The sequence below is a fragment of the Salvelinus namaycush genome, chromosome 36 (assembly GCF_016432855.1).
Source record: "Salvelinus namaycush isolate Seneca chromosome 36, SaNama_1.0, whole genome shotgun sequence".
Lineage (NCBI taxonomy): Eukaryota > Metazoa > Chordata > Actinopteri > Salmoniformes > Salmonidae > Salvelinus > Salvelinus namaycush.
The window spans coordinates 1,398,374-1,423,571 of NC_052342.1; the positions used below are offsets into that span (position 1 = coordinate 1,398,374).

The following is a 25,198-nucleotide window of genomic DNA, read 5'->3' on the forward strand; positions in this document are numbered from 1 at the left end:
CTTAGTATCAAGTCAAAATATTTGTTCCAGGTCCAGTAAAAAGTTTCTCCAAATTTGAATTTATATAAAAATAGATGCTTTTTAAACCCACATCAGAGAGGTTCTTAGCTCTTTGGCAAGTTACTGCGTTAGGTTATTCTTTTTTTCCATACATTCCATACAATAAGCAACATTATGCAGCCAACCAATAACCAACTCATATTACGATAAACAAATACTAAAAATTAAGGAAAACTATGAATAATCCAAAATAATTACTTGGTTAACCAATTAAGTCGCAAACGCACCTAAGGCAAATCAGGACACAGAAAGATACAAAATAAATCACTACACAAAGCCTTACAAGACTTACTGGTTCAAAGCAGATGTGCAACAAAACAACAAAAAACTTTAGTAACATTTTAAATGGTCTATCTTTAAAGACATGAATTGAAATGCTACATTACACGCAAAGTTCAAAGCAAAGCATTTTAAGAAGTTGCTAAGCCTAGTAATGAAAGAAAAAGAAAACATTGGACGCTAAATATAGTTTCCTTACGTAACACTGATTTACATAGATGTTTTTACTAATGTAGAAAGTTTATGGTCAGTAGGTTTCCATTGAATGTTTTTCCATTTTCTATAAACAATCTGAAATGGAGATTAGGCTTTGTGCGTTTTGTTGGTTTTGAACGAGACTTGCAGAACTCTGTCCCCGAGGCGGTATCCGTTCAAGCTGGCGATGGCCATGGCTGCCTCGTCATAGTTAGTCATTGTGACAAATCCGAACCCTTTGCACTTATTTGTGTTGAAGTCGCGGATGACCTTAACGTTTGTGACAGCGCCAAATGGTCCAAACGTCTGCCACAGGATGCCCTCGTCTGCATCTGGAGCCAGATTGTAGACGAAGATGCACCAGCTGGTGCCCACATGCCCCGGGATGTTGATGCCAGCCAGGCTGGTCACCCCATCGATGGCCATGGTGGAGAACCTGCTGTAAAACACAAAGACACCAGCATGGGTCAATGCAAAACCCAGACAGCAGACAAGCATTACTGACAGACAAGCATTGCCGAAGGAGGTGACACAGTATTATTGTACAATGGTATTTCAGTGACTTTTCATTGAACTCATTAAATTGCTTTTAGGTTTTATCTAAATGGCACAAAAGAGATGTTCACTTGACACAATCCCTTTCAACTGCATGTACATAGCTACATTAAGTTTGAACTATGCCAAAACCAAAATTGACCCATTTTCTCATTGCCACTTGACCAGCTCAAAGGTCCAATGCAGCAGTTTCTATCTCAAATATGAAATCATTTTTGGGTAACAATTAACCTTTTCACGTGTGAGTTCCAAATATCTCTAACAGTGATTTTTTTTTATGCACGTGATGTCAGAATTTACTTTCTGCAAAATGTGATTGTTACGCACCAGGACAGTTAACATACGATGCCCTCAAACCAAGGCACGCTGCCTACTAATTATCTATAGGCTATAGGCTATGTTACAACTTCTCAATTTCAAATAATTTTCTAACAGTTCAAATTGAGGTGTGTGTCCGCCTCATTAATTCACATAGAAGTAGCCCATTTCACTGTTGCAGACAATTTACGCTTGAGCCATTACTGAGCTGGACAAACTTCTCTCTTTGACAAGAGCCCATGGACAAACTTTTTCCTCCCTGGCACATTTTCCGGCTGGCGTCAAAATTGCCTTCACTACAAATAACTTGGAAATGTGTGCATTCCTATCAAAGTAAGTGCCTTATTAATTTATCATTATAGTTTCTGTATATCGTGTTGACATGTTTCTGTAATTTCTGTAATGAACTGTAATGGAACTTTTTGACTTTTTAGTCTGGCCTGCGCGTCATGATTTTGGATTTTTTAACTAAACGCGCGAACAAAAAGGAGGTATTTGGACATAAATTATGGACTTTATCGAACAAAACAAATATTTAGAATGCTGTTTCTGACTTCTGTTGACTCCACAACATGGCGGGTACCTGTATGGCTTGTTTTTGTGTCTGAGCGCCGAACTCAGATTATTGCATGGTGTGCTTTTTCCGTAAAGCTTTTTTGAAATCTGCCACAGCGGTTGCATTAAGGAGAAGTTTATCTAAAGTTCCATGTGTAACACTTGTATCTTTTATCAATGTTTATTATGAGTATTTCTGTAAATTGATGTGGCTCTCTGCAAAATCAAGGAGCCAGCACTGCATGTATATTATTGTGTGCCAACTAGGTGCAACTAGGTGCTGTTGTAAAGCCTTTATAACAGGAAAGACTAAAAAGTGTTTCATTCATTCGTGAATACAATTTCCAAAACGGTTTAGGACCATTTATTGTTCAATGGTCGCTTTGTTATTCTATTCTAAAAACTAAAATGCTTGATTGTATTTGAAAACAGGAATGACTCATGCTGTGTGATTGACACGAACAAATAAATGATTGATTGACACAGTAGCCTATATAAGTATTGAAACATAAGCCTGAGTAAGTTACGGTATTAAGACTACAAAGGATGAGCTCTTAGGCCTACAGCTCGATGGTGGTTATACACGGCTGCTATACTAAGCCTACTAATGACAACAACAGTACTTATTATTATAATAGTAATAATGGTAATAAAAATAAGGAGATCAAGGAAATGTGGAACACTGTAAACACGAAATAAATTATGAATAATACCAGAGAGGCTGGTCTAACGAAAAAAAAGTGTAAAGTCTTCATTACAGCATAACAAAGACTAAAAACAGCCGAATTTGTGAAATTGTTTCTGACATGTGGTCCCGTGAGGCTTGGTGCTCACAGAACGAGCCTGCTGTTAAAGAAACACTCAAACAGGCATCAGAACAGGATCTGTATTACTTTTGTAGATACATTGTATTCGGAAAGTATTCAGACCCCTTGACTTTTCCCACATTTTGTTACCTTACAGCCTTATTCTAAAGTGGATTACATTTCTCCCGCCCCCACCTCAATCTACACACAATGCTGGAGCATTATTTCTTACAACGACAAAGCAAAAACAGTTGTTTTTTTATTACAAATAAACTGAAATATCACTTAAGACCCTTTACTCAGTACTTTGTTGAAGCACCTTCGGCAGCAATTACAGCTTCAAGTCTTGGCACATCTGTATTTGGGGAGTTTCTACTCTGAAAAATCCTCTCAAGCTCTGTCAGGTTGGATGGGGAGCGTCGCTGCACAGCTATTTTCAGGTCTCTCTAGAGATGTTGGATCAGCTTCAAGTCAGGGCTCTGGCTGGGCCACTCTAGGACATTCAGAGACTTGTCCCAAAGCCACTCCTGCGTTGTCTTGGCTGTGTGCTTTGGGTCGTTGTCCTGTTGGAAGGTGAACCTTCACCCCAGTCTGAGGTCATGAGTCTCATAGCAAAGGGTCTGAATACTTATGTATGTTTTTATTTTTTTTATACATTTGCAAAAATGTCTAAAAAAACTGTTTTCGCTTTTTCATTATGGGATAATGTGTGTAGACTGATAAATATATATATTTTTATCAATATTAGAATAAGGCTTTAACATAAAATGTGGAAAAAGGGAAGGTGTCTGAATAATTTCCGAAAGCACTGTATATACAGTACCAGTCAAAAGTTTGGACAAACCTACTTATTGCAGGGTTTTTCGTAATTTTTTCATTGTAGAATAATAGTGAAGATATCAAAATTATGAAATAACACATTTGGAATCATATAGTAACCAAATAAGTGTTAAACAAATCAAAATACATTTTTGATTCATCAAAGTAGCCACCCTTCACCTTGATGATGAGGGCTTTGCACACGTGGCATTCTCTCAACCAGCTTTATGAGGTAGTCACCTGGAATGCATTACAATTAACAGGTGTGTCTTGTTAAAAGTTAATTTGTGGAATGTATTTCTTTCTTAATTGAGCTAATCAGTTGTGTTGTGACAAGATATACAGAAGATATCCCTATTTGGTAAAATACCAAGTCCATATTATGGCAAGAACAGCTCAAATAAGCAAAGAGAAACAACAGTCCATCATTACTTTAAGACATGAAGGTCAGTCAATCCGGAAAATTTCAAGAACTTTGAAAGTTTCTTCAAGTGCAGTCGCGATATCCATCAAGCACTGTGATGAAACTGGCTCTCATGAAGACCGCCACATGAAAGGAACACGCAGAGTTACCTCTGATGCAGAGGATACGTTCATTAGTTACCAGCCTCAGAATTTGGCAATTAACTGCACCTCAGATTGCAGCCCAAATAAATGCTTGACAGAGTTTACGTAACAGACACATTTCAACATCAACTGTTCTGAGGAGACTGCGTGGCTCAGGCCTTCATGGTCGAATTGCTGCAAATAAACCACTACTAAAGGACACCAATAATAAGAAGAGACTTGCTTGGGCCAAGAAACACGAGCAGTGGACATTAGATCGGTGAAAATCTGTCCTTTGGTCTGACTCCAAATGTGAGATTTTTGGTTCCAACCGCCTTGCCTTTGTGAGACGAAGAGTAGGTGAATGGATTATCTCCGCATGTGTGGTTCCCACCGTGAAGCATGGACGAGGAGGTGTGATGGTGCTTTGCTGGTGACATTGTCAGTGATTTATTTAGAATTTAAGGCACACTTAACCAGCATGGCTACCACAGCATTCTGCAGCGATACGCCATCCTATCTGGTTTGCACTTAGTGGGACTATCATTTGTTTTTCAAAAGGACAATGACCCCAAACACACCTCCAGGCTGTTTAAGGGGTATTTGACCAAGGAGAGTGATGGAGTGCTGCATCAGATGACCTGGCCTCCACAATCACCCGACCTCAACCCAATTGAGATGGTTTGGGATGAGTTGGACTGCAGAGTGATGGAAAAGCAGCCAACATGTGCTCAACATATATGGGAACTCCTTCAAGTCTGTTGGAAAAACATTCCAGGTGACTACCTCATGAAGCTGGTTGAGAGAATGTCAAGAGTGCAAAGCTGTCATCAAAGCAAAGGTTGGCTACTTTGAAGAATCTTAAATATATAATACATTTTAATTTGTTAAACACTTTCTTGGTTACTACATGATTCCATAGTTTTGATGGCTTCACTATTATTCTACAATGAATAAATGAGTAAAAACAAAGAAAAACCCTTTAATGATTTGGTGTCCAAACTTTTGACTGGTACTGTATATATGATTTATAAGCAAGGACATTTAACAGTTAGGATATTGATTATAGGCCTAATTAAGTTTGGGTTCTCTCTCTCCTCACTTTTGTTAGACAATTAAGGCAAGGGCTGTTCTTGTCTCCTAACTCTGCTGCTGGTTCCGCTTCATCGTTCTAAACACCAATATGCTGGTTAACTTTGCTATTATGCACATCGCAACAGTCTAAAGAAAAGGCGCCAATTTAACAGCGCACTGATAACATTGCATCCAAAAATAAAACTGCTCACACTGAGGACATTACATTATAAAGATTGTGTTTGTGCAAAATGTTTCTGTGAATAAACAGTGTGGTCAGCTCCAACGCTGACTGTTGCATCAATCGTAACTGCCTGTTCTAAATAAGTGTTCTAAATCACACCGGTTTGAGCGTACGCTGCAGGAGCCACAATAGTATGATCCCACCCGTGTGTTCGTACGTGTCAAAGGGTTAGCTTACAGTGATTAATTTTGACCATTTTAATTGAAAACAAACAAAAATAGCTTCTTAGCAATTTCTCAAGCAAGAATTTTGCTACAATGTCTGGGAGTGGTCTGAGGAAAATTGAAAACTAGCTGTTATTGGCAGACAGATTTGGAACTATTTCTTATTGGTCTATTAACTAATTTACTAACTGGTGATGTCATCAGGCAGGCCAAAGCTCCATCCCACCAAAACAGGCTGAAATTTCAAGCGGTCTTTTCGAACAGTGTACAAAACATTAAGAACACCTCCCTAATATTGAGTTGTATCCCCCCTTTTGCCCTCAGAACAGACAATCTGTTGGGGCATGGACTCTAGAAGGTGTTGAAAGCATTTCACAGGAATGCTGGTCCATGTTGACTCCAATGCTTCCCACAGTTGTGTCAAGTTGGCTGGTTGTCCTTTGGGTGGTGGACCATTCTTCATACACACGGGAAACTGTTGAGTGTGAAAAACAGCAGCATTGCAGTTCTTGACACAAACCGGTGCACCTGGCACCTATTACCATGCCTCATTCAAGGGCACTTATATTCACCCTCTGAATAGCAGACATACACAATCCATGTAAATTGTTTCAAGGCTTAAAAATCCTTCTTTATCCTGTCTCCTCCCCTTCATCTGCACTGATTGAAGTGGATTTAGCACGTGACATCAATAAGGGACCATAGCTTTCACCTGGATTCACATGGTCAGTCTGTCATGGAAAGAGCAGGTTTTAACTTCTCTAGGCTTAGGGGCGCTATTTTCACGTCCGGATGAAAAGTGTGCCCAAAGTAAACTGCCTGCTACTCAGGCCCAGAAGCTAGGATATGCATATAATTGGTAGATTCGGATAGAAAACACTCTAAAGTTTCTAACACGGTTTGAAAAATGTCTGTGACTATAACAGAACTGATTTGGCAGGCGAAACCCCGAGCACAATCCATCCAGGTAATTTTGTTTTGAGGTCAATCTGTTTTCCATTGGATTTCTATGGTAAGCCCGTTTTAATAGAAATATGCATGCAGTTCCTATAGCTTCCACTGGATGTCAACAGTCTTTAGAAATTGGTTGATGTTTTTCTTTAGAGAAATGAAGAAGTACGGCTGTCCAGAACGAGGGTCCAGCTCTCTAATGTTTTGATGCGCGCGACCTGGAACACGCTTTCTTTGTTTTCCTCCGGTATTGAACACAGTTTATCCCGTCTTAAATTTGATCGATTATTTACGTTAAAAAATACCTAAAGTTGTATTAGGAAAGTTGTTTGAAATGTTTGGATCAAGATTACAGGTAACTTAGAAGATATTTTGTAGTCATGTTGCGCGAGTTGGAACCGGTGTTTTTTTTAATCAAATGCGCAAAATAAATTGACATTTGGGAGATATAACGACGGAATTAATCAAACAAAAGGACCATTTGTGATGTTTATGGGACATATTGGAGTGCCAACAGAAGAAGTTCTTCAAAGGTAAGGCATGAATTAAATATTTATTTCTGACTTTTGTGTTGCGCCTGGCAGGATGAAATATGATTGTCTGTGTATGTTTGATGGGGTGCTGTCCTCAGATAAAAGCATGGTTTGCTTTCGGCGTATAGACTTTTAGAAAACTGACACGGTGGCTAGAATAACAAGAAGTTCAGCTTTAATTTGGTGGTGTATTGCACTTGTGAATGTATGAAAGTAAAAAAATAAAAAATAATAATTGAATTTCTCGCTCTGCCATTTCACCGGATGTTGTCAAATCAATCCCGTTAACGGGATTTGAACCAAAAGAAGTTTAATGTTTTGTACAATCAGTGTATTATAGAAAACACAGGGACATCACGTGATTGACTACACCTTGGTCTTAAATGGCCCAGTTCTAAGATTTCCTGGAAAACCAGGAGGGAAGTAGCTCGCTATGAAATTGGGATTTAGGCTACAAAGACAATTACATCCCAGTTCGTAGGCAATCGTGGTTTTGCAGTTTGAGGAAACAAAAAGCAAAGTTCACAGGAGGACATTCATTATTTCAGCAGTGTCAGATAAGATTATCTGCTCCAGGTAACCCCTCAGGGAACTTGCACCAGAACAGGTGTGCTCAGAGCATCAATGACCCTGGGATTTGGCTACCAAGTCTACCATCGCCCAGTGAAGGGAAGGATGGCGTTTGAACTTCTGAAAAAATGCAATTCAATCATGCTTCAGGAAGGCAGTGTGGGAAATTCATCTCAAACAAAATGCCATACTGGAGTCTGAAGTTCCTGAGAGGCGGCTGATGTAACACTGATGCTCGGTTGTTTAAAACAGGACACGACATGGAGTTTGACATGGAGTGCAATGGAGAACTACGAGGAAAAGCAATATTAATTCAAGGTTTGTGGGCAGACACGTTGCTTTATTGTGAATAAATTAACCTATTGTGACTGGGTCCTAAAGCTAAACTGCTTCAATCAGTCAGATCTCAAATAACAAGCGGGAAATTCAGAGATGAGCCCCAGTGGCAGAGCATGTAGGGTAGGCAGAGGGAAAGAGCACCCAGGGTTATAGGATCAGGTATGCATTTACTGTGTGACATGTGACCTGTCACTGGCCTTTCTCCTGCCAACGTGAATCAGCCTCAGAGTGCAGCAGTGTTCACCCCTGACACGCTCTCCTTCACACACACACGCAATCCCCCCCACCCACCCCCACACACGTTGTCAAAGACAACACAGCCGCAACATACAAACAGGCACTAGCTTACACAAATGCCAGAATATTTCATTCACCACCAACCTCAATTGTAGTCGCTATAGTGAATGCCATACACTCACCCCTGAATCGCTCAAACCAACAGCCTATACATCCACTGAACGTAGTCATGGAAAAAGATCTAGGCCAAACAAACCCGATCTCGGGTGGAAAACACGCAATGTGTCAAAATGTGTCCTAATGCAAAACTGCCGCAACTGACATTTCCTGAGAAATATAGCCCAATCGAAATTTGCAATGTCCACTTTTGACACAGAAATCTAGTATAAAATATCAGTCAAAATAGATACACTACCTCTTGACTCCTCCGTATGCCATGTTTAACAGATTGTCCAACCTGAAATGAAGAAAGTGGAGATCAGTTGAAGCACATACTGTAGTCTGCAGAACATTGATGAAGTCGAACACATTCATTCAAGATGCCAATGCACAGATTGTCACGAGTTAAAAGCAAATTCACTCTCAGGATATCGCCAGGGAAATTACTTCCAAATTACCTTGTTAATGTTGTGTAGTATATTCACACAGATATCAGTGTAAAGGGAAAACGTGTATCATTTTATGGTCAAGAAGCATGATGAAAAGGAATAAAAAGTCATTATGAACTGCAAGTGCACAAATATTAAACAAATATGCAAATACTAAGTGAGTCACTAAGGAAGAAAAGTATGGTTAAGGTATTAGGCTTACACGATAGTTAGAATTAGAATACATTCAATTCCATTAAAAGGTTGCCAAAAATCAAATGGTTAAGTCAATTTGGACAGCCCATTAACGAGCGTTTGCCTTTTATTCAAGGGTGCTTTCAAACAGTCAAGTCAATAATGACCAGAATACTCCCGAAGTTGCAAAATCCCCAAAACCCACGTTTAAAATCAACAAGATGAGATATTAGCACCAGGAGGAACACAGCAAAGTACAAATATGGTTGAAATATTAATACCGTCAGAATAATTCTGGATGCTTTGATAAGTAAAACAGAGTGTTGTAATGTAACGTAGCCTATAGTATTCCACTGTTAAGTGAGACAACTCAAATGCTAAGGCCCTATAAAATCGACGAGGGCGGAATCACAGAATACAGACATTAAAACGGAATTCTACAATATTAAAAAAATCTATTGAACTTAGTAGGAAATCAACTAAATGTATTGAATTCATTAGAAAAGGTATACATTCCACCAAGATTATGATGTGAACAAAATGCATAAGTTAATCATATATTCTTTCAACTTACTGGAGAGGCAATGGCGCGGGAATGCCCGTCTGTGTATGCGCATTTGTCTACCACTTTGTGTAGCCGTTAACGATGATGCTAATGACAACCATCTTCTGGTAGATGGAAAGGCTCTCATAAAAACCTTTTCAATTAAATGTTAACTACAAAGTAGTCTATGCCTACCTGGCAGAAGGATATGATTATTTGCATCAATCCAGTGGTGATTTGTTTAGCAAACTCTGCAATCACTTGTGTGCTACAGAAACATCGCTAACCAAGCCCGTCTTTTGCTGGTGCACACTCGAATTAAAGGTTATCTACACCCCAAAATGTAAAATTCTAAAAGTGATGTGGTTTAAGCAATAGAACATCACAACAATGTGATGTTGTATTAAAAAAGTTCGATTTTGAGAACAAATCTAAAAACAAAACGGAGAAAATTGAATTTGGGATAAAACTAAATGGAACGAGGTGAAACATTCCAACGGATTTTATAGGGCTCTATAATTCCTTTCACCCGTGAGGAATAAATTGATTCTATATCGTTGTAGCTAGGCTATGACTTTGTTTAGGTCTAATCAGAATGTGGTAGGTAAGTGGGTATGTTTTTGGTGTGCCCTTTTACTGTACCTGAAGCGCTGTGCAAGGGGTCCAGGGTACCTTCGATTGGGCGACTGGTACAGCTGGGAGAGTAGTGCCTGGCTGGTCTTCTGGCTGGGGTTGTTGGCAAACTTCACCATGATGGGCTCTGTGGCGCCTGGCGGCTTTTGACCGTTCAGGCACTTGATGGCTTCTTCCGCTTCGATTCGCCGGTCAAACCTGATAAAACCCACTCCTCTGGAGACACCTGGGGACCAGAGTGAGACATGTAAGTGTCACATGTTTAGACAGATGCAATATCGTGACCCTGAGTGACTTGGTTAGCTACATGTCATTATAGTAAGTAAGCCCTGTCCGAGACAGACTCCTTCCCTATGGGCAGTTCTCTCTTCTGTTTCTGTAGCATGAGGCAGCATGATGTACAAGTACACCCCCTGGACAGAATATCAGTGCTTCTAAATCCCGGTCCTGGGGACACAAAGGGGTCCACATTTGTTTTTGCCCTATCACTACACACACAAAACTAAAATATGCACCCTTTTGGGTCCCCAGGACCAGGATTAAGAAAGACAGCGCTAGTCTATCGCAAGGTCATGCTAATATACTTGGTGGAAAATAATGTGATGAGCAGCATAACTGAAACACATTTGTGGTCAAACTGAGTCACTGAAACATCAAGCCTATAACTGATATTTGAAATGGAAGTCTTCCTTTTCAAAATCAGCACCACAAACCCCACACGTCAATGATATCCCTGTAGTCAAACTACCGGGTTCAACATATTTGCAAACGGGGAAGCAGGAATAAGATTCCTTCTCGAAAAATAAGTAGCCACTTGCTCTGCAGTCACGTTCTTACATAAAAGCAACCCAAAATTGCCAAATTATACTGAATATAAATAAACACAACATGCAACAATTTCAAAGATTTTACTGAGTTACAGTTCATAGGAGGAAATCAGTCAATTGAAATAAATTCATTAGGCCCTAATCTATGGATTTCACATGACTGGGCTGGGGCACAGCCATGGGTTGGCCTGGGAGGGCATAGGACCACCCACTTGGGAGGCAAGGTCCACCCACTTGGGAGCCAGGTCCAGCCAATCAGAATGCGTTCTTCCCCACAAAACACCTCAGCAACCCCCCACCCCCATCAGCAGGTGAAGAAGCCGGATGTAGAGGACCTGGGCTGGCATGGTTACACGTGGTCTGTGGTTGTGAGACCAGAGCTTGAGAGGATCTGCAGAGAAGGGGGGGCTCCTACTCACCGGTCACCTGGTCCACCAGAATGCGCGAGGTAATGATGTGTCCGTACTGCGAAAAGAGCTGCTCCAGTTCTTTCTGAGTCATGGTTTTTGGCAAGCCACTGACGTACAAATTTGCATCTCTAATGGAGGCTGAGCTAGGACGAGCATAGGAAACCTAGAGCGGGATCAATTACGAGAGACAGGTTAGTGTCTTCCTATAAAAGCCACACACACACACACCACAGTTCACACTGAAGAATGCCACTATTGCCCTTACTGAGAAATGGTGGCGACATCCTCCACACACTACCAGCAGTGGAGAAGAGGAGAATTCCAAAGCCCCCTGTGTTTGTTATGTCTAATGAGTATAGGGCCAATTAAAAGCTCTGAATCCAATGATAAACATCCTGTTTATGCTCGCCCCTCTGAACGGGTTGCTGATTTAGACTGCTGATTTCGTTACAATAAAATATTCTGCCACAATTATGGGGAAATCCATATTCATGAGTCTTGGTGTCTCCATGATGGCTTCTGGAATGTTCCACAAACAAGGCTGCATCCGAACAGCGGGTAGGGAGTAGAGCTAGTGACATTGTGTTTTCTGCACTGATGAAAACACATAACATTTCAGGTTCCAGGCTTAGTTTCGGGAACCTCTTTTTCTAGGGCAGAGGCTTAGTAGACTTGTTTAATATACATTTATTTTAGGGATCAAAATAAATGTGGGTTTTGGCGGGAGGTTTGTATTAGGGATGGGCACTATTATTCGAATATCTGAACGGACGTTAGTATTTGATTACTGGAGTGTTCATTTTTGGAGAGAAGAAATTATAGGCCTATTTTAACAATGTTGTGTTGTCTAAATTAAAATGATCCTTGTGACATTGTTCCATACAAGGATACACCATGGTATTTGAATGTCTTACTTTAATAAATTCTTATGTTATCTTCATGTTGCGTTTTACATGAAAATAAACTGTATTATAGTGCATGTGTGACCCGTTCCAGGAAGCTAGGCATATGTCACGCCATTACATCACAGGAGAGGCATTTGAAAGTAAACATTTTATTTTTTGTCCAAATGTGTTTTTGGGAAGAAATGCCTTCTGGAACATGTGAACTTTCATGTTCCTTAATAACAAACGTGTATGCCATCTGTAAATAGGAATAAATAAATAAATTACGAGCCTAGTTGCTTTAGCGGGAACCTTCCCGCTAGCCATGATTGGCTGAGATAATGGTTTGGCGTGATATGCCGAGAGACTAGTTTGGATTGGTCTGCCACGTAGCATGCTTCGGTCAATAACACAAGCTGCTCAGTATGTGCACAGCTTTTTTGAACAGTTGTGGTGGACTACTACCAATCCGAACTAGTCTCTCGGCATATCCAGCCCAACCATTATCTCAGCCAATCATGGCTAGCGGGAAGGTTCCCGCTAAAGCAACTAGGCTCGTAATTTATTTACATTTTTGGTACTCAGAAAATGAAGCAGGGAAATCCCTGATTTAGGTAAAAACATTATTTGATCCAGACATTGTAGAGTCTTGTGATGAGGAAGAAACAGCAATCAACAGAATTGTCACGGAGGAAGTTGACAGAGTTTTGAAATTAGTGGAATGCCCGGAGATGCGGTGGGAGTCAAAAAGAGAACAGACGGCTGTGGTATAAAACACCTGTCTCCGGATTACATCTTCAAACTAAGGGCACACATGATATCCATGACAGATAGGGAGAAGCGTTTACCCATGTGCATTCAGAAAGTATTCAGACCCCTTGACTTTTTCTAAAATGGATTAAACAATCACCCCCAATCTACACACAATGCTGGAGCACTAGTATCAAAATCACAAAGCAAAAACAGGTTTTTTGAAATGTTTGCAAATTTATTATAAATAAACTGAAATGTCACTTAAGTATTCAGCCCCTTTAATCAGTACTTTGTTGAAGCAGCTTAAGCAGCAATTACAGCCTTGGGTCTTCTTGGGTATGACGCTACAAGCTTGGCACACCTGTATTAGGGGAGTTTCTCCCATTCTTCCCTACAGAAGCTCTGTCAGGTTGGATAGGGAGCGGCGCTGCACAGCTATTTTCAGGTCTCTCCTGAGATGATCGATCGGGTTCAAGTCCGAGGTCTGGCTGGGTCACGCAAGGACATTCAGAGACTTGTCCCAAAGCCACTCCACTCTTTGTCCATTTGGAAGGTGAACCTTCGCCCCAGTCTGAGGTCCTGAGCGCTCTGTAGCAGGTTTTCATCAAGGATCTGTCTGTACTTTGCTCTGTTCATCTTTCCCTTGATCCTGACTAATAAGTGGGCTATCATGTGCTTTTTACTGAAGAGTGGCTTCTGTCTGGCCACTCGACCATAAATGCCTGATTGGTGGAGTGCTGCAGAGATGGTTGTCCTTCTGGAAGGTTCTCCCATCTCCGCAGAGGAACTCTGGAGCTCTGTCCGAGTGACTATTAGGTTCTTGGTCACCTCCCTGACCAAGGCACTTCTCCCCTGATTGCGGAGTTTGGCCGGGCGGCCAGCTCTATGAAGAGTCTTGGTGGTTCCAAACTTCTTCCATTTAAGAATGATGGAGGCCACTTTGTTCTTGGGGACCTTCAATGCTGCAGAATTTTTTTGGTACCCTTCCCCAGATCTGTGCCTCAATCCATTCTCGGAGGTCTACGGACAATTCCTTTGACCTCATGGCTTAGTTTTTGCTCTGACATGCACTGTGGGACCTTATCAAGACAGATGTATGCCTTTCCAAATCATGTGCAATCAATTGAATTTACCACAGGTGGACTCCAATCAAGTCGTAGAAACATTTCAAGGATGATCAATGGAAATAGGATGCACCTGAGCTCAATTTCGAGGGGTCAGAATACTTATGAAAATAAGTTGTTTTTTATTTTTAATACATTTGCAAGGGGACTGAATACTTTCCGAACGCACTGTATACGGTTAAGAGTCTAACTACATTTTCAGATATTATGCATTTGTAATTTTGATAGAAAGTCGTTTTCACTGCAAGTTTAAGCGTACTGTTCGCTACCTAGCTAACATTAGCTGGCTGGCTCGCTAGCTAACGTTACTTGTATGAGCTGTGTAGTAATATTAGAAATCCATTTGCATTGCTAGCTAACATTGAACCTAGTTGGTTAGCTTAAGGTACCTGCAGATTGATGCATGGTAGTATGGGTTGTGATTACGGGTCTAAACAAAAGACTCCACTATGCAAGTAACCATTTCACTGTACCGTTTACACCTTCTGTATCCTGTGCTTGTGACAAATAAACTGATTTAATTTGATATAGTGTGTGTTTATCAGAGACTGTAATGTGAATAACATGACCTGCACCAAAGTTATATTATGATATAGTCCAAGGACTAGATAGTGTGTTTTTGCTACTACTTTCACCGTTTTTAGTTACTCTGTTTAGCACATGGCCTCACACATGACTCCTTAAAGAGATGGGTGGGGCTAAAGCTTAAGACCTTGTGAACTATGCTGAATGGGTGTAGACAAAAAATTGCTCTCCAGTAGGTGTACCAAAACATTCTCATAAGTGGGCTTACAAGTTTCAAAGCAGAATTACTTTCTCATTGTTCCTCAACTGCAGTGTATGATATACCATTTTCTAGCTCTGAGTCTCTACTTTTAGCCAATGTAAAAAATACAATTTCAAATTTTGCTACATAGAACCGAATCAAGGTGGTGCATCACATTTAGCCCTCCAGTCAGCCCTGAACACGGTAGACTATGCCATTTTCCCCACTTCAAATTGTGATTACAGGCACGCACCTACAGTAACAGAGGTTCCACAAGACCTGACACAGATCAATGTAAAACTCTCACAAGACAACTTTTTTGAAACCGAATCAGGTGAATCATGACGAACATCAGACGTCATTTTCACTGTTGCGGTTAGCCAAAACCTACTGGAAAATAGCAGCCGTCTGCTGTTGTGGTACTTTTGCCCTCTGCATTTTCGTCATTATGATTGGTCAAGAGCATTTATTTTAACTATCCGGACATCCCAAAAAATGCCATATTATTAACATAGTGAAATCATTTCAAATGTCCAACCCTAGTTGGTATGGATGTAATCGGGAAATATTGTGTTAGACTTGAGGGATGGAGCTGAGATCCAGGCAGCATAGTTTCCAGAGGTTATACCTGTGTACAGAACTGAATGAGGGGAGAAATATATGCCTACAATGGTTGCTTAACTAAACGTTTTGTGATTATGCTGCGGGACATAGAGGTCATTTGTGGTTTAGTACGGTACCCTGTGTCATTACTTCATTGCTTCAGACCAGCGCAAGGGGGAGTTAGAGCTGATTATGGTTTTGGGTCCCAAGGTGCTACTGCGTCTCTGACAATGAATGGGCGACATAAACCAAATAGAAACTGATAATTGTGCACAACTTCTGTATTACTTACTAAAACTGTTGTTACACTAAAGTTTTTATTCTAAGAGAAATGTTGACTACAATTAGGGTGTGGAAATGTCAGGATTATTTTGCTCTTACTGTAGTACTGTAGCAAACTCCCGACCATTCATGTTGTACAGTGCCCGAGTGGCGCAGCGATCTAAGACACTGCATCGCATTGCAAACTGTGTTGCTACAGTGTTGCTGGTTCAATACCGTGCCGGCCGCGACCGGGAGACCCATGAGGAGTCGGCAGGTTTTTGGTTTCTCTCCCTCTAAAATCACAAATTAATCATTCTAAATAAAAAACTGTCTTTATTTACAAATGAGTAACAATGTCTCACCCCATGTTCAAGAATGGCCTTTTTCTCGCTCACTTTAGGTTATTTGAAAACGAAATAAACTCCAAAATATCGTCATTTTTTTAACAAGCCATAGGAAGTTGGTTGCAAATTCAGTTTAATCCACCAGAAAAGACAGAACAAATAATACAACAAATATTGTGGTTAAACTCAAATATATTAATTGAACAAAAAACGTTACAACCTAGAACCTTTAACAAGTGGAAGGGGGAAAAGTAGTATTAATATTAACCCTGTTTTTCACAAGCGTAGCGGGCTGTGAATTCTGCAAACAACGTTTCTAGGATGGGCTATTACCAGGACAATATGATCAATATATATTGTCTTGCTAATAGCCCATACGAGTGGCGCTTTGGTCTAAGCTACTGCATCTCAGTGCAAGAGGCATTACTACAGTCCCTGGTTCGAATCCAGGTTTTATCACATCCAACTGTGATTGGGAGTCCATTAGGGTGGCACACAATTACTATTCATTAATTTTGAATTAGATAAAGGCTAATAATGGATACTTACACAGATAAATTTGCCTAACGAAAAATGCCCCTTAGATATTAATTCAGAATCCTCCAATCCTCTAAATGTAATTATTGGCAGAGAGTCACGTCATTGAAACATTTTATTTTTTAGATATACTGTAGGCAACATGAGTCTTACTAGTGTTGAGTAATGTGCTGTTAAAAGTGGTGTAGCTCTTATTTATTTAAAAAGCATATTGATGTTAGAAGCAATAGGATTTGAAGCAACCCGTGTACGGTCAAATATTTCACCACCGTTTCGCGCTGATCTACAAGATTTTTATTTTCACTAAATCTCCGTTTGGGTATTGGTTAGACTACAATTAAGGGTGTGGAAATATTATGCTCTTCGTACTGTAGCCTACTCCCGACCGTCATGATGTACAGCGCCATATTTTCCATTCCATCCTAACAGTAACCCTGAGGGTTAAGATAAAAAAAATATTGGAATAGAAACACCATAATATGAATCCAATTAATTAATAAACATTTCTTAAAATAAATCCCATATCCTAAGTTCTCTAGTATAGCCAATATGGAAGGCTTTCAAATGCTTTAAAGACGCACTCTGGTGGTCAAACTAGCACTAACTAGCATTAACTTTTTAGGGATAGGGGGCAGCATTTTCACTTTGGATGAATAGCGTGCCCAGAGTGAACTGCCTCCTACTCTGTCCCAGATGCTAATATATGCATATTATTATTACTATTGGATAGAAAACACTCTGTAGTTTCTAAAACTGTTTGAATGATGTCTGTGAGTATAACAAAACTCATATGGCAGGCAAAAACCTGAGGCTGATGGATTTTCAACTAATCGCCTATTGAAATTCCAGTGGGATATGGATCTGTTTGCGCTTCCACTAGATGTCAACAGTCTGTAGAACGTTGAAAGAAGCTTCTACTGTGAAGTTGAGCCGGATGGGAGCTGTTTGAGTCAGTGGTCTGGCAGAGAGCCAGGTCCTGGTCACGCGCATTCCACATGATATCGACTTGCGTTCCATTACTTCTATAGACACAAAGGAATTCTCTGGTTGGAACGTTATTGAATATTTATGATAAAAACATCCTAAAGATTGATTCTATACTTAGTTTGACAAGTTTATTCGACCTGTAATATAACTTTTTGAAGTTTTCGTCCGACGTTCGCCTGGACCTGCACGAGCGTTTGGATATGTGTACTAAACGTGCTAACAAAAGTATCTACTTGGACATAAATAATGGACATTATCGAACAAAACAACAATTTATTGTGGAACTAGGATTCCTGGGAGTGCCTTCTGATGAAGATCATCAAAGGTAAAGGAATATTTATATTGTAATTTCCGATTTCTGTTGACTCCAACATGGCGGAGAAATTTTGTTTCTATCTGAGCGCCGTCTCAGATTATTGCATGGTTTGCTTTTTCCGTAAAGTTTTTTTGAAATCTGACACAGCGGTTGTATTAAGAACAAGTGTATCTTTAATTGTATGTAAAACATGTATCTTTCATCAAAGTTTATGATGAGTATTTCTGTTATTTGATGTGGCTCTCTGCAATTTCTCCGGATATTTTGGAGCATTTCTGAACATGGCGCCAATGTAAACTGAGATTTTTGGATATAAATATGCACATTATAGAACAAAACATATATGTATTGTGTAACATGATATCCTATGAGTGTCATCTGATGAAGATCATGAAAGGTTAGTGATTCATTTTATCTCTATTTCTGCTTTTTGTGACTCCTATCTTTGGCTGGGAAAATGGCTGTGTGTTTTTTGGATTTGGCGGTGATCTAACATAATCATATGTTGTGTTATCGCTGTAAAGCATTTTTTTTTTTTATCGGACATGATGGGTAGATTAACAAGATGTTTATCTTTCATTTGCTCTATTGGACTTGTTAATGTGTGAAAGTTACATATTTCCGAAAAATATTTTTGAATTTCCCGCGCTGCCTTTTCAGCGGAATGTTGTCGAGGGGTTCTGCTAGCGGAACGTGTGTCCTAGAAAGGTGAATGGTAGCAATGGCTGACAATTAAATAACGTGCCATAGAATTCTGTGGTAGCCAACAAGGTGTGCTGTAGTATGACACAACTTTTAAAGGAAGACCCACTGTATCTGTAGACCAATCATATGTTTTCTGCACACAACCTGTGAGGGTGTATTGCCTCTCCAACAATGTGCCCAACTAACGTCTCCAGTATAGTCATAAATAGATTTGTACAAAAACACATCCACGTATGAGATAGTTATCTACTCTACCTGAGGGTCAATATATCATGACATCCCTGAACAGCCCTATCAATTTAATTTACTGAGGATACCATCATTCTATGCAGGCGCAGGCACACACACACACACACACACTGAGAGTTTAGGTGTTGAGAGAGTTGTGTCCGAATACCCATACTTGCTTCCTAAATAGTAGGTCGTTATGAGTATGCGAAAAAAATATGTTTAATAGTATGCGACATTTCGATTATACTTTAAATGACTTGATGTCATACTCTTTTTGACAACAGCTGATCAATTAGAAATGGCGATGCCGAAATCAACAAATAACGGGAAACAACGCAATCGCGCATGACACTTTCTCAGTATGCAAAACTAGAGTATGGTTTAAAACGCCAGGATGTTAAACTTGGGGGTTAAAGCAACAACAACAAATCCCGTTACTTAAATTTAAGTAGATCTTAGATCGATTGTCTGGGGCCAAGTTAACCTCCCCTTTCATGTAAGAAAGCCATGAGCATCATGCTTTTAGGGAAAGAGGATAATTTTGTCCATGTATTAAACTGCGAGTTTGACCAATTCCAGTCCTCTCTGGGATAATTTGTATGTAGAAGGACTGAGAATCTCAGTTCTGGTGACTTTTTAAAATGATATTCTACTCCTGAAAAAATTATGCTGACACCATCTAAAATATAAGTTGCAATTCCAGAAATGGGCTCAATAACATGGGTAAAAATGTTACAATTATAGTATAAATATAATTTAACTATTCACTTCGTTTTTATTGTATTATTCCATTACAACTACAGTGGTTCCTCAATTAAAAGTTGACATTATGCCGCGTGATGTAGAGGTATTTTGTAGTTTAGTACGTTACCCCGCGTCACTGCTTCATTTCTCCAGACCACAGCAAGGGGGAGATAGAGCTCTGATTATGCTTTTGGGTCCCAAGGCAATAATGTGTCTCTACCTGAATGAATGCTGTCAATGAATGGGCGATATAAACCACATATAAACTGATAATTGTGCACGACTTTAACATTTAATTTTAATTAAATAAATGATGGAGAATGAAGACGAGGGTGATTGAATTTAGAACAAAAGTGTAAGAATTGCTATTCCTCTGTCCAGCATGCACACCCGAAAAAAATGTATATTTTTGTGTTTCTACTTTGTCAGAAGAAGCTGTAACTGGACTGTAGCATATTACATAATGAAACGTTTGAAACACTAAGGATTTTATTCTAATTGAAACTAAAATGTTCAGTTATACTCCATGATATTCTTAAAATATGTGTTGACTGAATATAAGCAGCAAGTGATGTCTGTTAAAAAAAACAAGTTGATGGCGCAGTCATATAGCCTTGGCACATACACATACAGTGCCTTCGGAAAGTATTCAGACCCCTTGACTTTTTCCACCTTTTGTTATGTTACAGCCGTACCCTAAAATGGATTAAATAAATTTAAAAAACTCAGCAATCTATACACAATACCCCATGACGACAAAGCAAAAACAGTTTTTTTAATTAACAGAAATATGTTATTTGCATCAGTTTCCAGACCCTTTGCTATGAGACTCAAAGTTGAGCTCAGGTGCATCCTGTTTCCATTGATCATCCTTGAGATGTTTCTACAACTTGATTGGAGTCCACCTGTGGTACATTTAATTGCACATGATTTGGACATGGCAAACAACTGTCCCACAGTTTACAGTGCATGTCAGAGCAAAAACCAAGCCATGAGGTCGAAGGAATTGTCTGTAGAGCTCCGAGACAGGAATGTGTCGAGGCACAAATCTAGCGAAAGGAACCAAAAAATGTCTGCAGCATTGAAGGTTGCCAAGAACACATTAGCTTCCATCATTCTTAAATGGAAAAAGTTTGGAACCACCAAGACTCATCCTAGAGCTGGCCACCCGGCCAAACTGAACAATCAGGGAAGAAGGGCCTTGGTCAGGGAGGTGACCAAGAACCCAATGGTCACTCTTACAGAGCTCTAGTTCCTCTGTAGAGATGGGAGAACCTTCCAGAAGGACAACCATCTCTGCAGCACTCCACCAATCAGGCCTTTATGGTAGAGTTGCCAGATGGAAGCCACTCCTAAGGTAAAGGCACATGACAGCCCGCTTGGAGTTTGCCAAAAGGCACCTAAAGACTCTCAGACCATGAGAAACAAGGTTCTCTGGTCTGATGAAACCAAGATTGAACTCTTTGGCCTGAATGGCAAGCCTCAAATCTGGAGGAAAGCTGGCACCATCCCTACGGTGAAGCATGGTGGTGGCAACATCAGCTGTGGGGGTGTTTTTTTAGCGGCAGGCACTCGGAGACTAGTCAGGATCGAGGCAAAAATGAACGGAGCAAGGTGCAGAGAGTTCCTTGATGAAAACCTGCTCCAGAGCGCTCAGATCTTCAGACTGGAGCGAAGGTTCACCTTCCAAATGGACAAGAACTTGTGCACACAGCCAAGACAACACACGAGTGGGCTTTGGGACAAGTCTATGAATGTCCTTGATTGGCCCAGCCAGAGCCCGGAGTTGAACCCGATCGAACATCTCTGGAGAGACCTGTGCAGCAACGCTCCCCATCCAACCTGACAAAGCTTGAGAGGATCTGCAGAAAATAATGGGAGAAACTCCCCAAATACAGGTGTGCCAAGCTTATAGCGTCATACTCAAGGCTGTAATCGCTGCCAAAGGTGTAAGTACTAAGTAAAGGGTCTGAATGTAAGTGTATTTTTTATAAAACCTGTTTTTGTTTTGTCATTATGGGGTATTGTGTGTAGATTGATGAAGGGAAATAACAATTTAATTCATTTTAGAAAAAGGTTCTAACATAACGAAATGTGTAAAAAGTCAAGGGGTCTGAATACTTTCTGAAGGCACTGTACAAACGACAACTACATCACACCTAACCAGACCCACCTGCTCACAACCACATCTCCAGCGCCCGCATCACTCCCTGCCACATGGCCTCAAACTGCACCATTTTGTTTCTCTCAGTCACCCACATACTTACAAAACATTTGGATAATAAAGCATTTAAAGGCTGACATTGGTTGATTTTCAGTTTTTAATTATACACTTTTTCAAGATGATTGACAACAAAAGTACCATCCAACCCATAGGGTAATCTCACTGCACCCTTATTGGCCATGTCTTCAAATATGCAGACAGACGGATTAAAAGTTTACTTCCATTGTAATTCTTCTGACAGTCAAATTTCTAACTCCACCCATAACTTTGATATTATAACTTTCCCATGCCATGAATCATTATAACCCAATGAAACATGTACCTGGTTATCTAATTTAATTTACTGTGGGCCTAATACCTATGGGTTTAACCTTCTGAATGAATGATATTGAAGATAGAAGCCACCTCTTAATGAGTTCCGAGAGCCGATCCGTTACCCAACAAAATAATAATTTATTTAGCGTAATTATTTTATGAGTAGAGACAGTAGGCTCTTATTCCTCTTTTCCTGAATAATTTAATTTGTCTGCATGTCTATTCAACATTTGGCTAAAAAGAAACTATGCCATGAATTAAGAACGATATATATATTTATTTTTTATTTTTCACAACGCAATGCGGCACATTGACAACTCAAATCGCTTTAAAGAGCCTTCTAATATTAGAGAACAAATCATCTCTGGATTTCTTCAAATTGCTGTGCAGGAAAAGGATGTCATCCACCGTGCCTGGTCGCAGGCTTGCAGCTGGGTTCTCTCGGAAACCACACATCCATCTGTAGGTGAAGCTTTATCCTTTGGATCCACACAATTACCAGGTGGACAGTAGGCCTCTTGAAGCTGCAGAGGAAATCAACAAGACCCTCAAGTATTCTTTCACAATCGCTGGCCTTATTTTAACCTCTCTTGGGTAGGGGGCAGTATTTTGAATTTTGGATGAATGAGGTGCCCAATGTAAACTGCCTGTTACTCAGGCCCAGAAGCTAGGATATGCATATGCATATCTATATATGGTAGTATTGGATAGAAGACACTCTAAAGTTTCCAAAACTGTTAAAATAATGTCTGTGAGTATAACAGAACTGATATGGCAGGCAAAAACCTGAGGAAAATCCATCCAGGAAGTGGGATATTTTTTGATGTGGGTACTTTTCTATTGAATGCCTACCCAGTATGTTGGGTTTAGGGCCCAGATTGCAGTTCCTATGGCTTCCACTAGATGTGAACAGTCTTTAGACATTGTTTCAGGCTTGTATTCTGAAAAATTAGGAAGAATGAGACCATTTTGTAAGTGGCATGCAGAATGAACCAGAGCTGTTTTGCGCACGTGACCGATTGAGCGCCGTTCGTTGTTTTTCCTTTCTATTGAAGACGCTATTGTCCGGTTGAAATATTATCGATTATTTAGACAATAGACAACCTGAGGATTAATTATAAACATCGTTTGACATGTTTCGACGAACATTACCGGTACTGTTAGGATGTATTCATCCTCATGTCGTGACCGCCTTTGAGCCAGTTGATTACTGAACAAAACGTGCCCAAAAAAATGAGTTTTTGGGACATAAAGAGGGACTTTATCGAACAAAATTAAGATTTATTGTGTAACAGGGCCTCTTGTGAGTGCAAACATATGAAGATCAACAAAGGTAAGTGATTAATTTTATCGCCATTTCTGACTTTTGTAATTCCTTTACTTGGTTGTAAAATGTTTGTATGCTTTTGTAAGCGGGGCGTTGTCCTCAGATAATCTCATGGTATGCTTTCGCCATAAAGCCTTTTTGAAATCTGACACAGCGGCTGGATTAACAAGAAGTTCATCTTTAATCCGATGTATAACACTTCTATTTTTATGAATTTTTAATTAGACTATTTCTGTATTTTGAATTTGGCGCTCTGCAATTTCACCGGATGTTGGCCAGGTGGGATGCTAGCATCCTGCCCATAAGAGGTTTTTAACTGCAGTTTTCAGCTGCACTGTCCCACTTCGTGGTGGACAACAGCCACTCTTAGTTTATGTAGTGGTCTGTAAGGCACAAGCATCCTATTTTTCTAAAATCATCAGTCCACATGTCAAGTGTAATGGCGCCATTGCATTTACCCAGGTTCTCTCAACTCTGGGACCACCCGCCAGCTGAACTTTTTTGTTGTTGCTCAATTCAGGACTCTTGTGAGATAGGAGAGAGACTGAAACATTTACACCTCCATTAATTAACAAAAGGATAGTCTAATAGCTTTGCTAGGTGTGAATAATCCCCCAATTTGTGTCATAGTTTAGACTATCGATAGATGCTGCGGTCAGTCAGAGTTGAGTCTTATTGTAAAGTGTAGCCTAATGCCCAAAAAAGGACAACTGAGCAAGAGGGCAAGCACATTAAAGTGTCTAGTTTGAGAAACAAGTCCTCAACTGGCAGCTTCATTAAATAGTACCCGCAAAACACCAGTCTCAAAGTCAACAGTGAAGAGGGGACAGAGTTCCTCTGTCCAGTGTCTGTGTTCTCTTGCCCATCTTAATCTTTTCTTTTTATTGGCCAGACTGAGATATGGCTTTTTCTTTGCAACTCTGCCTAGAAGGCCAGCATCCCGGAGCCGCCTCTTCACTGTTGACGTTGAGACTGGTGTTTTGCGGGTACTATTTAATGAAGCTGCCAGTTGAGGACGTGTAAGGCGTCTTTCTCAAACTAGACACTAATGTACTTGTCCTCTTGCCCAGTTGTGCACCGGGGCCTCTCACTCTTTCTATTCTGGTTAGAGCCAGTTTGCACGAGATCTTCAGATTCTCTGAAATGTCTCGCATAGAATAGCCTTCATTTCTCTGAACAAGAATAAACTGACAAGTTTCAGAAGAAAGTCTTTGTTTCTGGCCATTTTGAGCCTGTAATCGAACCCACAAATGCTGATGCTCCAGATACTCAACTAGTCTAAGGCCAGTTTTATTGCTTCTTTAATCAAAACAACAGTTTTCAGCTGTGCTAACATAATTGCAGAAGGGTTTTCTGGTGATCAATTAGCCTTTTAAAATTATAAACTTGGATTAGCAAAGAACGTGCCATTGGAACACAAGAGTGATGGTTGCTGATAATGGGCCTCTGTTTGCCTATACAGATATTCCATAAAAAAAATCAGCTGTTTCCATCATTTACAATGTTTACACTGTATTTCTGATCAATTTGATGTTATTTTAAATGGACCAAAAAAATAGATTTTCTTTCAAAAACAAGGACATTTCTAAGTGACCCCAAACTTTTGAACGGTAGTGTACATAGATACATACAT

The 25,198-nt window shown here is 40.0% G+C and overlaps 1 protein-coding gene across 6 annotated transcripts in view; it reads right to left on the reverse strand.

Annotated features, from left to right (window-relative positions):
- Window positions 1–642: 642 nt before the first annotated feature.
- LOC120030412 (ELAV-like protein 2) overlaps window positions 643–25,198 on the reverse strand; it is a 49,243-nt gene continuing 24,687 nt past the window's right edge. For 2 of the 6 annotated variants that reach the window (XM_038975807.1, XM_038975805.1), the window contains exons 4-7: window positions 11,451–11,604; window positions 10,214–10,430; window positions 8,661–8,702; window positions 643–970 (exon numbers count right to left, since the gene is read on the reverse strand). In XM_038975807.1, the coding sequence (XP_038831735.1) occupies window positions 643–970; window positions 8,661–8,702; window positions 10,214–10,430; window positions 11,451–11,604 (741 nt within the window). Of the gene's footprint in view, window positions 974–8,660; window positions 8,703–10,213; window positions 10,431–11,450; window positions 11,605–25,198 lie in introns of all 6 variants that reach the window. The other 4 variants (XM_038975806.1, XM_038975804.1, XM_038975809.1 and 1 more) reach the window with 3 other exon arrangements.